At 36.4% G+C, this 17,003-nt stretch overlaps 1 protein-coding gene and 1 long non-coding RNA gene across 3 annotated transcripts in view; both read left to right on the forward strand.

The window, feature by feature from the left end:
• The window catches only part of ZNF280D (zinc finger protein 280D), a 45,536-nt gene extending 38,328 nt beyond the window's left edge, over positions 1 to 7,208 (forward strand). For both annotated transcript variants that reach the window (XM_085303360.1, XM_085303361.1), the window contains one exon: positions 4,277 to 7,208. In XM_085303360.1, coding sequence (XP_085159486.1) covers positions 4,277 to 4,913 — 637 coding nt within the window. In that variant the 3' untranslated portion in view covers positions 4,914 to 7,208. The remainder of the gene's footprint in view (positions 1 to 4,276) is intronic.
• Positions 7,209 to 8,966: 1,758 nt separating this feature from the next.
• Positions 8,967 to 17,003, forward strand: part of LOC146596629 (uncharacterized) — an 18,082-nt gene continuing 10,045 nt past the window's right edge. Inside the window, exons 1-3 of the long non-coding RNA XR_014895628.1 lie at positions 8,967 to 9,288; positions 10,898 to 11,033; positions 15,475 to 15,618. This is a non-coding gene — a long non-coding RNA (uncharacterized LOC146596629). The remainder of the gene's footprint in view (positions 9,289 to 10,897; positions 11,034 to 15,474; positions 15,619 to 17,003) is intronic.

Below are 17,003 nucleotides of genomic sequence, written 5' to 3' on the forward strand. Positions count from 1 at the left end.
TGGTGGTGGAGTACTGAAAATATGTTTAAAGTTATTGAAAAGGTCAGTTTTTTAAACATTACTTTTTCTTGGATTAATTTAGGAAGATAGGTATGGCAGATATCAGACCAAATATTAGCTGTGTATTTTTCATAAAGTTTAAGCTGGTAAAACTGTTCCTCGTGTCAACTGTTATGTACTTCGTAGAAAGCCATTAAGACTCACTGAGGTCCATGGATCATTTAATTTATGATTAATAGCATTATTTAATTGTAACAGAGTGAGCATCATACTTCAGATTAAACTTGACTTTAATGCAAGATCAACAAAGAAGATACAGACATAAGCAATTTTGAGGGTTTTGTTCAGATTGGTGGATTTTGTGTTTGTTTTCTATAGGAAACCTTTGAAAGGCTGGATTTTTTGTTAGAACTGGAGACTTAACAAGGTTTTGTAGGGAACACTTCTTGCTATCTCTGGTAGCATTTTCTTAAACACACAAAAAATCAATTTTACTGATGTTGTGATAAGCTGTTTAATTAATATGGTTTTAGAAGTCAATAAATTGAAATAATTTATAGCTAATCTAATGTATAGACTGTGCTTGTGAAGGTGTTTTGAAGGAAGCATCTCCTCTAAATTGTAGTTGGAGGTCAGTACAGTTGCTGTGAAGTAAATTACAAGTTTTTTCTGGGTAGTTGGGTTACTGTAGATCTTATAATTTTAGAACAGAACAATTCTTGATTTTTGTTTGTGTTGCAGAATGTTTGTTAGTCATAATGCTGCTTTTAAGCCAAGGTAGCTGTGTTGACATTAGCAAGTAACATTGACATTAGTGCTACAGSAGTGGATCAGTAGATCAAAATGGTTGATTCTGAGGAGCCTACATCTTCACTGCATTGTAGTTCAGAGGCTTTGTTTTGGACCAGACTTCTGTCCCTTGAACCAAATGCATGTAGTTCAAATCTGTGTGGAACATCTGTTGTTGGACTTTTGTGATGCCGCTTCTTTAGGAGCTGCAGCATGTTTGGTGCACTTCTGCATCAGAACTTCAGTTTTCTTCAAAAACAAGTTTGCATATACTAGAGCTGTTCTCTAAGCCCAACCAGTAGGTGGTAAGTGGGAATGGTCAAGGAGTTTACCTCCAAACCACACTACTGTTTCAAACCAAAATGTTAATGTAAATGCAGCCATAATATGGATTTTCTTACTGGAAATACTTTTCCACAGAGTGAATGTGGGTATGCACATACTGCACAACTACTGTGTAAGCAAGTGTAAAATTATCATTTGTTTATACATCTATTCCTGAAGCTATATGTTTTTTTTCTTGCTATATGTTTTTTCAGATTCTTTGAACTTCTGCTGAATTTTCAGTTCCCTTACACTGTTAACAGTATTGTTTACATACAATGTTAAAGTAGAAAGAGTAGTTTCATTCCWAATACTGTATAGAAGGCTTTTTCAGCTACTGCCTTACAAACGCAATGATTTCTTGAAATCCTGTATGACTTTCAGGAGACTTGATGTGTCCCTGTTGCTGTGTTTTGCTTTTTCATCTGCTGTTCTCAGCAGAGGTAAAATGTTTTGCTGGRTAACTGTTGTATCTGAATTAACTGTTTTCAGTGATCTTTCAGATCACTGTTCTCTGTGGATAACTGTTCTTGTAACGGTGATTGTTTTGCAAAAAGTTATTTGTTTTTATGTTAAACTCCCTTATTGCTATAAATGWCTGGTGGGAAGGTGCTAGTATGCTGATAAGAGGCAGCTTTTTTTCTGCATCAGAAAGGAATCTTTTTATAGATGATTCTCCCATCCCTACTCACTACCCTCCTGGCCATGTGCATCACCAAAAGTGAGTTTGAATGAGCCTGGGTTTTGACAAAGCTGGGATTTTGACGACTAGAAAGTACGGGAGATTGTGATGGATTTCCTCTACGTATTCAAGGCAGATTTCTCTTTTGAAGAGTTTCTAGTTGTGGAGTGTGTGTGTGTGTGTGTGCATATACATAAAAAAATTTTTGGGGGGAATTTCCAGCATGCAAAACTTATCTAGTGTGTACTAATGAAGCACTAACAATCTCTTTATTTAAACCCATTTTTCACATACCTGTGTTCAAAATTGTTTGCCCACTTTGCAACTGTATCTTACCCTCATGCATGTAGCTTGTAGTAGCTAAAGCACATGTATGTATACTCTTTCATAAAGACTTGACTGTTTTTTATGTGAAAACAATTCTGAATATTTACTAGAATTTATAAGACTCTGTATAACCTAAGTCTGATTACATGGAGTACAGCTTTTCTTAATGCTTCTCTGTAAGAGGCAAAGTAATTGGGAATAGTTATGGCATGGCCAATTATGTGAACCACAGCTGGCAGGTGGTTCTGAGTGGTGGCAGCTTTTGTACTGGAATTTAGTCTTGGCTAGTCCATCAGATGTTGCCTTTTTCCTTCTTTTCTAGGAGTTTTGAGAGGGAGGAGAATAKTTTGGGTATAAAATTTGAGTTGGAGAATATTCTTTATTGGTTTTGATAACATAATAGGAAGTTCAAAAAAGCTTAATAAATGCAAAAACCCTTTCTGTCTGGCAATAGTAAAAAATACAGATTACAACTGGTAAGGAAGCTGAACTCTGAGTTAATTCGTTATTATGAATCAAAGATTTTTATGATTACTTCAGTGACTGATAAAAATTTCAGCTTTCAAGAATCTGTCATCTTTTCTTCCTGCTCAAAATATTCTTCTGTTTGAAAGTAGGGTATGGAACATTCCTGGATTAGCTTCTTTAAGTGGAAGTAAAACTTGAAAAAAGACTTCTGAATGTTTGTAGAATGTAGCACCTGCACCAGAATTAACTGCAACCATTTTCTGTAGAGATCAACTATCACTTAGCATAGTGGATCATATTAATTGTTTTCATTTGCTGCATCAGTAAATTAACATTTAGACACTCAGCTTGAAAATGCATCATAAAAGCCTAATAGACCAACTCAGTTATTCTTCTGTTTTGGGATAACTGCAGTGCACTGAACTCTTAYTTACCTAGACATTTGGTACTGCTCTGTTTGAAATCTTCTCTGAAGAGATTTGAAACTTGATTTAAAACTACTTCAGACTAACTTAATATAAACCAGGCTTAGGCAACCCATCCAAATAAYGGCAACATCTTGTGCTTTAAGAGTTTTAGAACAGTCTGTTGCTTAGCCAGTATTAAAAATTATTTTAGTCAGAAGTGATTTCAAACCATTTTTAAAAGTGAAGAAATAAGCTAAAATGCTTTTTAAACAAATAAGATATTTGGTATTATTATTACCTCTCGCTTCTCTTAGCTGCAAGTCATTGAAAAGAGACTGTTTTCAGTTTTAAATCCAAAAAAASCAGACTTACTAGCTCCCAATTTTTATCTGAAAGTAGTTCTTCAGTCTTTTTGTTCTGAAAAACTTTCAGTGGATTAGAAATGATTTTAAGCTCTTTAGTAAATCAAAATCTTTAAAAAAATCTGACAAAAATTGAGTTCTCTTATTGCAAGAATGGGGGAAGCTGCTGTTCCTATAACAAATGAGCAGAAATATTAGAAACTACTCTTTAGACTTTTTGACTCCTGGAATACAAAAATATCAGCAGATTGTGTGTAGTAATATGACTAGACTGTTTAAAGCAGTCTTAAAAAAAAGTTTAAAGAGTAATTGTTTTGCATATAAAGTTTGTATACTGTGTCTTAGGTTTTATTATATAGAAAAAAATTTAACTTGCGTAATTCGGTATTGTTCTAAGTTTCTTTTTTATCAGGATAAGCTTTTATTCTGAAAACATCTAACTTCACTTAAAGTGAATATAGATTTCTAGCTGCTAACTTCTTTCTCTGACTTCTGTTAACAGTGCAGAGACAAATCAACAGTATAAGTTTGTGAATTAGCTGCTTTTGTTTGTAGATCATCAGCAGAAGCTTCAAAATAGTTCTAGTTCATCAGCGTCAAAGAGGCTGTGCAGATAGAGGTTACCACTCATGGCTGTATTTTGGAAAACCACATGTCATACAAAGGGAACAATTTAAAAGTTAAATTATTCATTTTTGGTGACAAAATGCAAGAATTAAAGAATACTAAGTGACTGTTAAATGTTTAATTTGTAACAGGCAAGAAAAATGTAAATTCAGCTTACCTTGCTATGAAAATTCATGAGAAATATTAAAAGAAGAAACTGCAGTACCACTTTTAARTATCACTTTGCAGAATACGACTTTATATTGGTTTTATTTTCCTGCTATAAAAATAACTTGTTTTGATATTTTCAGCAAACAAGAACATGACTCTTCAGAGGAAACAAAAGAACACAACAGAAATCAAACTAACCAAGTTGCATCGGTTGAAAAGAGTGAGAAAAGTTCATCAGCTACAGAAAATGTTCCCAATTTGGAATTCGACAGCAATGACAACAGCTCTAAGAATGCCTTGAATGAAAAAGGAGCGTGTTGTGATTCAGATAATAACAAAAAATTAGTGGAAGAGAGACAAAAATGTATTCATGATGAAAACGAGTTGAAAACTTGCCAAAGTTCAGATGATTTTGYCTTGAATGACCAGACTAAAGTACATAGCTTGAATGCAACTGCATTGTCAGCATTGAAAGCAAGGGACTTAAAACTAACATTGGGTGAAGATGTTAGTTTTGAGCAGTTCTTGAGAAAAAGAGATGAACCTGAATCCATTAGCTCAGACATTAGCGAGCAAGGCAGTATTCATCTGGAGCCTTTGACTCCATCAGAGGTACTAGAGCATGAAGCTACCGAAATTCTACAGAAAGGTAAGGTTGCATCTTCATCGAAGAAAGCTGGACTGCTCTCTGAACAAACAGATGAGACTTCTAAAGAAAGCAGTCCCAGCAGAATGGAAACATCTGTAAACAAGACAGATGAAAATGAAGCAAGCTGAAATTATGTTGATATTTTATTCAGTTCATTATAAGTAATGGTAAGAACACCGTGGACCATTCCTGATGAGTGTGCTTGTTGATGCTAATTATTAAAAGAAGACACACAAGGGAAATTCTGCATATGAAGGCAGCATGTACATGTACAACTAAATTTACAAGGCGTAACATGTTAAATTTATCTTTTAGTCTCTTGGATGTGGTGTATTTTACTAAAATACAAGTGTGGCACTTGAAAGGAGGAATAAATTATCATTTTCATAGTTAATTAGCCTAGAATAAGGTGATTTGTTGGTCAAGAAAAGAATTTTTAAAAAACTTTCTCAAATATCATTAAACAAATTTAGTATGAATTTTGTTCTAATGCTGAAGTTGAGCACACTTGTCACAATGGTTTTTGGTCCACTGATAATTTGGATAAACATAAAACTACTTTGGGTTTGGTGTCACATTCCTGTCTGTAAAAGCATGTAAACAGAATTATATGAACCTATGCACCTCTGTACAGGTGTAATCCTGCCAGGCTGTAAGCTTAAATAAACTTTCAGTGAAAGTGGAATTATTACAATAAAAGTATATATTTGTGGGGTTTTCCGTGTGCAAGCTGTGCTGAAATACCAGACATAGTTGTATAAAATAGGATATACTGCTGAAAGTACTGTAGCTGTTAGACTTTTACTGTTGTTTTAATTATTCTTGGTGGTAGACCCATGAAAATGGTCTGTAAGTCAAACCAAAGTATGGTTTAATGTAAAAACTATTTTAAACAAAAAGGAAAAAGAAACCCCAAACTGGAAACACCAATGGCATGCACTCTGCCATTTTGCAGCTGCTACTTGCAAACTGTTACAAAAATTGCATATAAAATAGAATTGTACAGTTGAATTTCAGGACTTTTTGTACTCTAAATTATGTACAGAAAGATGGCTACTGGATTTTTTTTGGGTTTTTTTGCTTTATAGTTAGCAGCTAGATAYGGGAATGCATATGATTAACAGTAGCTTACTCATGACTTTGCTGCTCCATTTGAAACATTCAGAATGTGCTTTTGACTTAGTTTTGTTTTTAAAGAATGTTAAATGTTTTGAACAGCTGTTAAAGCACTGCTGTAAACTATCACTTTTTGAGTAAATATTTGCAACAAATTTTTGTCTTTGTGAATAATTTTGTTGCTCAGCTTAACTTTGAGAATAGTCTTCCCATCTTTTTGAAAAGGCTTAGTGGCACTTCCCACAAACTGTTTTATTTTAAAATTACAATTTTGAGACTTCTACTATTTTAGAATTAAATGAGAAAGTGCTTATGCATATGCATATTTTTGTAGCTGTATGTTGTGATAAAATGAGCTAACTTTTTTAGTTTGTAAATATATTTTTCTGAGCCATCAGCAAGCAACTGAAGTCTGTTCTGTTCTCCTAGGTTAACTAGGTTCAGCTGCTAAGTGAGTCTAATCAAGAACAGTATTAGGAGGTTTAGAGACCATCCAGCTCACTGTCGGAGCCTCTAGGTGACCACATTAATCTGAACATCTCAAAAGTTGTACTTCAGATTCTAGAGAATTGTATATGACTGAAAAATCAAAAAATTTGAAAGTAACAAATGTTAAGTTGCTTTTATGACTCTCTTTTTGAGCCTTTGAATTGCATCTTTATTTTCAGCCATGCAGGGTTATTAGGAGCCCTTTAATAAGGAAAGTTAAAATGTTTGCATAATCTTACCTCAAATTAATGCTTTCATTACAATTTTTAAAGAACAAGATATACAAAAGGAAACTACACTTTATTGCTCTCAATTTTATTATTTGTTTTGTTATTTGAAGTTCTTAAAGTGACATTTTGGAGAGCTATGATGAACACGTTGGTGTTCATGCGTGAATGTATAGATGATTATAGAATACAACATCCCTCTAAGAGCAGCCCAGAGGACTTAATTAGCTATAGACTTGGTGTATTATGTTACTGAAGAAGTTCCTGAATGAATTTGCAATATAAGAAATCTTGTGCATACATACACAGTACAATCTCGTATTTTTAATAGGAATCATGATTTTCTATGCAGACAATATCTAAAATCAGACTATGATATGTGCTTTTTGGAAAAGATTAAGTTCAACTAGAACTAGTTGTGGTRATATACTTGCTTGTAATTTCCTCATATTTGTCTTTTATTACGTAGTTCCACTGCAAAATGATTTCAAAATATTTGTTGTTTTAATAATATGATTTTTGATGGAAGCACCAAGTTTGAAGGCCACCCTCTGTCGAGAAAAGTTGGAGAATAAAAATTGAACTGAAAAACCTCTGCATTTTGGGGAAAAATTTATATGTATTCTTAGGTATTTAATTTGTAAAGCATTGCATATTTGGCTTATCGCAACCTGYGTAAAGAATCTTTACGGAAAAGGTAGTGCTAAGTATAAAAAGCTCAAATAGCTAACATCTGAAATAGCAGCCCTTTCAAAGGAAGTGAGCGAGAACTGGCGTTCAAGCGAGATTATCAGATTGCCTTGAATAGGCAAGTGAAATGTATCGTGAAAACACTGCCATGTTATTTTTGTGAAGGAGAAAAACTAAAATTCATTATTAGTATTTTCCCTATTTGAAATAATTCATTGACTGCCTAAAATTAAGGGACTAAGTAATTAAGAGGGTAATCTCTATCATGTATTCCAGAGGTTTCCAAAAGAGGAGTTAAACTGGCACCTTTGAGGGCACTGCAGAAGATCATGTTATGTTGAATGTAATTTGAAACCTCTCTCTGGGTGGAGGAGGTAATTCAGGTTTTTGTTCATCTGAGTCATGTAAATTTTTCCATCCAATCTTTAGTCGTTCTTATTCTGTGCYACCTCCCTTTTTGTACTTAGGAAAGCATTTTCCCTCAAGTTTTCATTGCTTTACCAAAAAGAGTAACTTAAAGTTAATTCTTGGTATCCATATTGGAATCACGGTTTGTCTTTGTCTCAAAACTTTTGCCATATTTGCTTGAATAATGGCTTGGGTTGTTTTTATAACTTCTATTTTTAAAGAARTAGCACATGCCTAATGCTGTCTCCATTATTTGCATTTGATGGAAAACTGTTGTAATGAATAGCTCGTGGCCAATCAGAATACTGCCACTTGGCCATTCCTCAAGTGCAGCAAAACTCTGTTTGCCTTGTGCAGTTTAGGAAAGAAACTTTTTGGAAAAGAAACTATYGAAGGTTCACGTTTTCCTTAGTGGAATGGATGAATAATCTGAGGGGAACAGATCAGATCGAATCATTGCAAATACCGAGTTCCAAATGTGGGGTGATATATATTATAAGGATTGCCCTTTTAACCAGAGCTGAGAGGAAGCAGGACAATAATAAAAACAATCGTGGTTTTGTGGTTTTGTTTTGTTTTGTTTTTTTGTTTTTTACTGCCTTACTGGAAATGGAGAGAAAAGAGATCCCTAGGCAACAGATATTAAGTCATTTTCCTTCGTACTTCACTGGCAGAAGGCATCAGGCATTGAAACAGAAGGTCGGAGTTAGGAATCTGAATAACACTTACTGTTCTGCAAAATCTACAAATAAAAGCTCTCAAAGCTTTTTTTGCGAGTGTAAGTATTGTTATTTATATGCTAGTATACAAAAAAGAAAACCCTTCTGTATGTATTTGAATTACCTGTATTTGCCGTATGAAGTGAAAATTGAATTTTGTGTTGCAGTTATTCAGGTCTTCAGCTGAATTAAGATGAGAAATCTGTCATGCTATTTAGTCTGCCTGGAAAAACGTCGCTTCCATTTTGAGCTGACAAGTTAATGGCATATAGAATAATTTTCCTGGGATGTTTACTGAAATGCAATGGATGTGTTAAATACCGTTTTGATGACTACTACTTTCCTCCCTGTGACAATCCTTTATATCTTGGAATGTCTAGTTCTCTTGGCTGTTGGTATATTATCAACTTTTAAGTTGTTAGCTGGAGATGGAAAGCAAAAGACACTTTTACAAGGGAGAAATGAAGTTTCAGACTTTTGTGAATAGCAGTGTGCTATATGCACACTACCTGTTTTATCTGATAAAACTTTTTAAAAATAAAAATTATTACTTAAGTTACGGCTTGAGGGACCAGTGCAGTTGTGCAGATTCTGCCTATGCAATTTTAATGGAGCTGAAAATGGGCATAGAGGTTTCTATGCATGTATCAGATCAGAATTTCCGAAAGGAACCTGAGGCAACATATTCATGCTGAGAAAACTTTTTTTCTGTTTATGTGACTCCACTCTTTCCTTTCCCAGGTAACGTAGACTTGAACACGCTCTGGAGACCATAGAAATACCTGTTCTCCTATAGAGACAAATGTTCAAACGATCGTCTTTGGAACCGAAGAGACGCTCTTAACGTGTGGCATGTATGCTGTTTTATATTAATAAAGATGAGACCTAGTTGAATAGTTACATTTTATTAATCTGTACTAAATAAGTAAGTTCTGTCAGTTTTTTCTGAAGAGTCTCCAAGATAAACATTATTTAAATTATACCTTGTAACTGTTCATTGATCTTCATTGTCTGAGATAGCAGGCTAATAGGTATCATAGCAGCAAAGTATCAAGGCAGGCTATGCTATCCTCTGTTTTAAGGCTGGTAGTCATTTATTTTTTCTTGAGGATCTTCAAAATCATTATACAAGAAACTTTAATACTCTGACATTTTTTACAGACGTCCTTGGAACTTAATTTTGATTCAGTTTTGATTAGTTAGTCAAACTTCCTAAAGTGGAGCCTACTCTTATTTGATATCATAAACCTTGCTTCTGTGCAGTAAAAGAAATCTATTCTCACCTGGGCTGCTCAATAGGCAATCTGGGTGCTTTTGCTGATGCATGTTTCTAATGAAACTCATTTTAAACTCAGTTTTAAGTTTGAACTCTGACATGAAAGCTTATGTCACATCCTTGCTACAATGACATACACTTTATGTGTGTTTAAGTGCCCCTGTGAAAGGGCAAAACTACTGATGAGACTCTTCAAAGAATTTCATTATGCTACTACTGCGAGCTTAGTTTATCAATTTCTAAGATCTCACTTTCCTCCCTTCACATTGAGTGCCAGAAATATGGTAAAAGGAGAAAATTCAAGCTAGGAAAGCATGTAGGCAGCTAGAGGTAAATCAGATAGGAATTTAAGTTCACACAAGTTTCCATCAGTGCATCATACAGGCTGTTACATATTTCTTAAAACAAAAAGACTGAATCTGCTCTCCTCCCTTTTTTAAAAATTATTCACACAAATTTTCTTTTTGATCTTGCACTGGACTAATGTGTGGGTTTTCRAAGTTGGTCATCCCTCGGGAGAAAGAGCTTGAAGAAGGAACCATGTGTTTCTTTGATTTTGTCATATTAACTTCTGAATACCCACTGTGTATATATACTCAAGTCCTGTTGCAGTCAGGTTGATACTGTTTCYTTTAGTTAGAAAGCTAACTGCAAACATACCTCTAGCAAAACAATTCTTAATTGGCTGTTTATTTTCATCCTCTAATTTAAAGGCTGTTTTGCCTATATGCATGTGGCTTTTTTTGTGAGTGGTTACTCCTTTTTTGTTTCAGTTGTTCTGCTCTCAGCAAAGAACAGAATTGCCTTACTCTTATCTAAAATATTCCCTAACTCTGACTAATTCCATTACAACTCTAGGACTAGTAGACCGTGGCATGCCCATTCTTCTCAAGTAAAGCTTTTTTGTTTTTAAAGAGGCTGTTAGCTATTCTGTATGTTAAAATAATGAATAGGCATTTTAACTTTGCATTCGTTGTTAACTGTTTTTCTGTAAAAGAGATACAGGGACAAGTGTGTACTTGTATATACAACTACATACAAGAACTGTGCTTATGTGATTTTATGTAATGTGATCTGTTCATAACACTGAGCAAGTTGAATTCAAGACACTAAGAGATTATTGTTGACCATCAGGGATTACCAACATTTGCATATCTATAATGGTATCTCTTTTTTCTGCTCCACAGCTTCCTCTAGTGAATGGCTACCATTTGATAGGATCTTATATGGAATGTAGTTAGTGTGAAGAGTATGTTGGGCAGTCTGTGATGAGCAGAAGGACAAATGAGGACTTCATTCCCTATGCTAACATTAACTAGGGAGGTAAGCATGAAATCCTTTCCTACATTTGCAATTACATCTCAGTTACTCTGTGTCGTTTTAAGTGGTATTGTCATTCTTTTCTCTAGCATGGATAGTCTATGGGCCTGTACTTTGTTTCTTGAAGCAGAGGTATTCTTTAAACACCTGGAAAGTGCTGTTAATTTAAGGAATAGAAAAAAGAATGTAGTTTAGCAGAGATTCTCCATTAGCCCCTAATAAAACTATTAGCACCAACACAGTAGAATATGAGGACCTGCAAGGCCTTTCTGTAAAATTGCAGCCCTCCTTGGAAAAATGTTTCAGTGAGACTACTTAAGAGCTTCTGTTTTAACAAACCTAATGGTACTCAGACCAAAACAGGTGTTGAAAAAGGCGTTAATTTTTGTTTAACCAGTTACCTATAGAGTTGTTTGCTTCTGGTTGATTATGACCRAGGTAGTATTTCTAAAGACAGTTGCAAGTCTCATTGTTCAAAAGAAACCTGCYAGGAGTCCTGTGGGGAAAGCAGCTGAATGGTGGCATTGCATAGCCTCTGTTCACGTTGACCATACTTGATGATAAAACAACCCCCCATGTATGTAGTAACCTGCATGCTTCTGAGGAGGTGAACAGGAAACATTGACAGCTTTTGGCTTTGGTATTGTTTTTCTTGCCATTTTAATGGTATGTTTATGTATCTATACATACATTATATATTAAAACATAAAATTTGGAGCTCTGTTTTGTGTTGGAATGATAAATCCTACTATACATACAATTCATCGTGCTTTAATTCCTTATATGCCATAAAATAGCTTGGAATCAGCACTAATACAATTCATACCAGGAACTTAAACAGACCAAAATCGCCTGGAGCCTAAACACAARTAAGTTCAGTAAAAATTAAGAAAACAAGAGATTTACTTTTTTTTTCCCCCCCGCCTTTTGCAGAGAGGCTCTTAAAAAAAATCTCAAGGTCACAGAGTAATTCTTCTGGTTTAAGGCTTTCTAGTAATTTGGCCCTATAATTATGGTTTATAACATTTTCTTCTGCCACCCTAAGAATGATGTGTTGGGTTCTCTTGTTTTGTGAAGRGAAAATGTTATAATTGATAGAGCTCTAGAGGGTCAAGCTACAAGTACCTTCTGTCAGTAATGGACRACAGCAAGAATAGGGATGATCGCTACCCAGGAAAAGAAAAAAGTGTCAATCAAAGTGCCCTGCGTAACTCTGCCCCTTTTTTCCTAGCCCTTTCCAGTCACCTGGGGAGTGACTGGATAATTTAAGCAAGGGAGTCAAGGACAACTGTTACTTCTATTACAGATGATAAGGATGGCTAGGAATGTGAAAGTGAATCTGTACAGATCCTATAAATGTAAATGACTTTTCAGAAATCCCTGTTTGTTTTTAGAAATTAGCAGGAGAATAGGAATTGTTAATATCCATTTTTACAGTATGCATTTTGGTGTGACTTTTTAGCTTCTTACAGGAAGAATAAAAATGATCTTAGGAAATGCAGTATTTCTACTTTTCCAATATTTCTGTCTTTTTTGGAATCCAAGGATGCTTCTGAGTAGACTCATAAGCTCTTTAAAGTCAGAAGAATTTATGCAGGAAGAGACTTGCGGAAGTCATCTAGTTCAACATCCTGTTCAGAGCACAGTTCACTTTAAAATTACATCAGGTTCCTTACTGCCTTTTGCAGCTGAGTTTTTAGTATCTCCAGTGGTGCTGACTATAGTCTCTCTGTTCAACTCTGTTTTAGCATTCTCATGGTGAATTTATTTTTTATATACTGAGCTGTAATATTTCTTACTGCAGCTTATGACCAATGCCCTCTTGTCCTTTTGCTGTGTGCTTCTGAGCTAGTTGCTTCATCATAAAAGACAGTAAGATTGCTTAGACAGCATTTGGCTGTAGTAACTTGTATGCACGATGTTCCTAATCACCTTCTTGTCTTCCAAGTGCTTTGAAATAGCTTCCATAAGGATGTGCTCCGTAATTTTACCAGGTTTTGGATGATACTGACTAGCCTGTATTTCTTTGTGTCCTCCTCCTTGCACTTTTGAAGATAGCATGACGTTTAAGCTACTTGCCTTGTCATTTTTGTGTTATATAAAATGTGATAAAGAACAAAATTAAGATTAATGATGCAGCTTCATCTAATTCAAGCTGAATTGCCTCTTACTCTGCAAGTATCCCTACTGAAATGAATAAAAACACAGCAATATTTAAAAATCCTGCTTAACCAACCTGATAGCCTTCTATGATGGAATGACTGGCTGGGTAGATGAGGGCAGAGCAGTGGACACTGGGCACCTTGACTTCAGCAAGGCTTTTGAGACTGTCTCCCATAACATCCTCCTAGAGAAGCTCAGGAAGCGTGGGTTAGACGAGTGGACAGTGGATTGAGAACTGGCTGAAAGGCAGAGCTCAGAGGGTCGTCATCAGTGGCGTAGAGTCTAGTTGGAGGCCTGTGGCTAGTGGAGTTCTCCAGGGCTCAGTACTGGGTCCCATCCTGTTCAACTTCTTCATCAGTGACCTGGATGAGGGGACAGAGYGCCTCCTCAGCAAGTTTGCTGATGATACCAAGCTGGGAAGAGTGACTGACACACCTGAGGACTGTGCTGCCATTCAGAGAGACCTGGGCAGGCCRGAGAGCTGGGCAGAGAGGAACCTCATGAGGTTCAACAAGGGCAAGTGCAGRSTCCTGCACCTAGGGAGAAATAACCTTAGACACCAGTACAAGCTGGGGGCTGAACTTCTGGAGAGCAGCTCTGCAGAGAAGGACCTGGGAGTGCTGGTGGATGACAGGTTGAGCATGAGCCAGTAATGTGCCCTTGTGGCCAGGAAGGCCAATGGTCGCCTGGGGTGCATCGGGAAGACTGCTGCCAGCAGGTCGAGGGAGGCGAATCTGCCCCTTTACTCAGCCCTGGGGAGGCCTCATCTTGAGCACTGTGTCCAGTTCTGGGCTCCCCAGGACAAGAGAGACATGGAGCTACTAGAGAGAGTCCAACATAGCGCTACAAAGACGATCAGAGGGCTGGAGCATCTGCCCCATGAGGAGCGGCTGTGAGAGCTGGGCCTCTTTAGCCTGGAGAAGAGAAGACTGAGGGGGGATCTGATCAATGTGTATAAGTACCTGAAGGGAGGGTGTCAAGGGGACGGGGACAAACTCTTTTCAGTTGTCCCGTGTGACAGGACAAGAGGCAATGGGCAGAAATTGAAGCACAGGAAGTTCCGTCTGAACATGAGGGGGAATTTCTTCACTGTGAGGGTGACGGAGCCCTGGCACAGGCTGCCCAGAGAGGTTGTGGAGTCTCCTCCTCTGGAGATCTTCAAGGCCTACCTGGCTGCAACCCTGTCTACCATGCTCTAGGTGACCCTGCTGAGCAGGGAGGTTGGACTAGGTGATCTCCAGAGGTCCCTTCCAACCTTACYGATTCTATGATTCTATGAATATTTAGGTGTTAGCAATTATAAGGATAATTTTGTTTCATGTATGTTATCTTATAATATAAAAGTATGTTATTCCTCTCTCACACATACACATATTTGTGTGCAAATACATTGAAAATATATATACTTGATTTTATTTTTCCCTGACATAGATGAACCAAGTAGTAAAGACTTTTATTTTTGATTTTGTGAAAAAGTTCAGCAACCATCTTTATTATGCTATCKTGAACACAAGTTATCTACACAGATTGTTGTAAAATCACCTTTATCCTCAAATTAGAACATCTTGCTAATCAAAGCATGCTCCTGACTACGTGAGCTACCTAACAGAAGGAAATGTGGTTTTGTATTAAGGAAGCTGGGCTCCCTGAGAGCTCTGAGAAGCAATCTTCTCATCCAAGGCAGATATGCCTCTCAAAACTGTCACCAGGGTTGTGCAGTTCCACTTGGCTAAAGCTGGCCCAGTAYAGCTGATCTGTAGAATTTTATGTATGGGAAAATTATTCATTGCTAAAATGAAAACAAAAAAGACTGCAGAAAAGTGGACCTCTTCTTGCTTGTGAGCTTGCACTGAGTGATATAACCACAATAGGGAACTGCTGTTCAGCAGTGTTATCTTGGAAGCTTTTATTATGCAGTGACTTCTTATTGCCATTTGTATTTCAGCAATAATAAAATATCTCTTGTCTTCTAACATCRTATGTAACGTATGTTAATGTATTTTTGATGTGTTTATAGAGTTCTTATTAACGCATTGTTTTTTCCATACAAATAAAACATTATTTGAGAAAGCTTACAGTCCGCTTGCACTTTTTTGGTAGTTGCTTGATCACATCTGTCTTGTATCATTTTGWATGTGACCTTTAAAATCCATAAAATAAATTGGGGGGGGAGGAAGGCTTTAGAAGTCAGTCTCTTGCTTTTCTCTAATTAGAGTGGGTAAAGTATATCCATACTGAACTTTATCGCACCTCAATAACAACTATGCTGTGTTCCTTACAGGTGATATTAAGGCTGGTAGGAATTCTGCTGAACAGTATCTCCAGGGAAGATACAAAGCAGCAAACTAAAAGTGTCATTGGATTGTCAAGATGCCTCACTGCAATAAGAGATCAATAAGAAGCAGCAGCAAATGGAGACTTTACTGTGAGTGGAATATAAAACACAGGCAAAATGCTTCTGATTTTAGTCTTTTCATTAATGGGAGTAGAAGACTTCATCCAGAAGCATTAGATTCTGTGCTATTGTCTGCCCAAACTGTCTGTTATTGGTGGCATCACCGCACAAAGATTTTGACCTGACTATCATCTTAAATCTTGTTGAGTATCATGTACACCAATTAGGTAAAGGTCAATAGTGGGCAAGGTTCACTCGGTCCAAACTCAGGTAATAATTCTTATCCATCAAGCTAGATATATTTCACTGCCATATCTGGCTCTAGGAAGGTAAAAGGTGCTTTGTACACCTCACTCATGTTATCCACTAGAGTCTCCCTTTCATTTGCCTTCTGAAAAGAGCATGTACAGAGTGGAAACTTCTATGTTTGCCACAGATCATATTTAGTCACTAGGGGTAGGTCAGTACTATATTTTTGTATATACACGTATATGTTATCTGTCTTCCTCAGTGAATTTTTACTGTAGCTAGGAGAACAAACATGACCGTAGAGTTGCAGCACTACTGAYCAGGTTATTCCATGCAATGCCCAATGGAAGCTCGAGAGGAAATTACTGAAACTGAAAACAGCTAAAGGAAAAGCAAATTCAGCAAGTTAGRTTTCACAATAGCACCCTTTAAAATTTGAGTGGGTTCTGCTACAGAAGATTATGTTCTTACTTTTCCCATCAACTGCAAGCTCTGCATTAGGGGTTGTGTGTTGTTGGAAAAGTTAGAAGGCAAAAGTTAAAGAAAATTAAGGAAAGCTATTTTGTTCTGTGCCTAACTGTGCTGATAAATTGATTTGATGAGAAATGTGGAAACAAGGAAAGATTCCCAATTCATGTACTGAGGTTGAAAAAAGAAATTAGCAGCCATTCTACTGATGGCAGTAAGCCTTCCTTTCTCTGCAYGTACTGTTAAGGTGAAGCAGACAAGCCATTACTGTGTGTAGATGGATAGATACAGTAGYTGCCTATGAAGCTATAGCTCGTTAATCTTAGCACTCTTTTATGGACTGTTAGAGTACATATTGGGATAAATGAATTGCAAGGTTAACCAGCTGTGGTTGTGAGATGGAGACATGTTTATCTAGATACAATTTGAGATCTCAGAAATAGAGCTTTACATATACCCCAGTCAATGATTTGTCCTGTTACTACTGAAATAAAARGTTGATTTTTAACAATACAATAGACTTTTCAAACTGTTGAGTGAAAAATATAGATTAAGTTCTTTAAGGTTCAACTAATTCAGAAATATCAGCTTGGTATGCAGTAGCTGTATTCGCGATTAAGTCTGTAACTACAATAGCAAGATATTTAGCAAAATTGAAGGTAGAACTAATTAGACCACCTTCAGACTTTTTAAAGTTC

Source organism: Rhea americana, unplaced genomic scaffold (assembly GCF_003343005.1).
Source record: "Rhea americana isolate MKP2758 unplaced genomic scaffold, rheAme1 scaffold_2, whole genome shotgun sequence".
Classification (NCBI taxonomy): Eukaryota; Metazoa; Chordata; class Aves; order Rheiformes; family Rheidae; genus Rhea; species Rhea americana.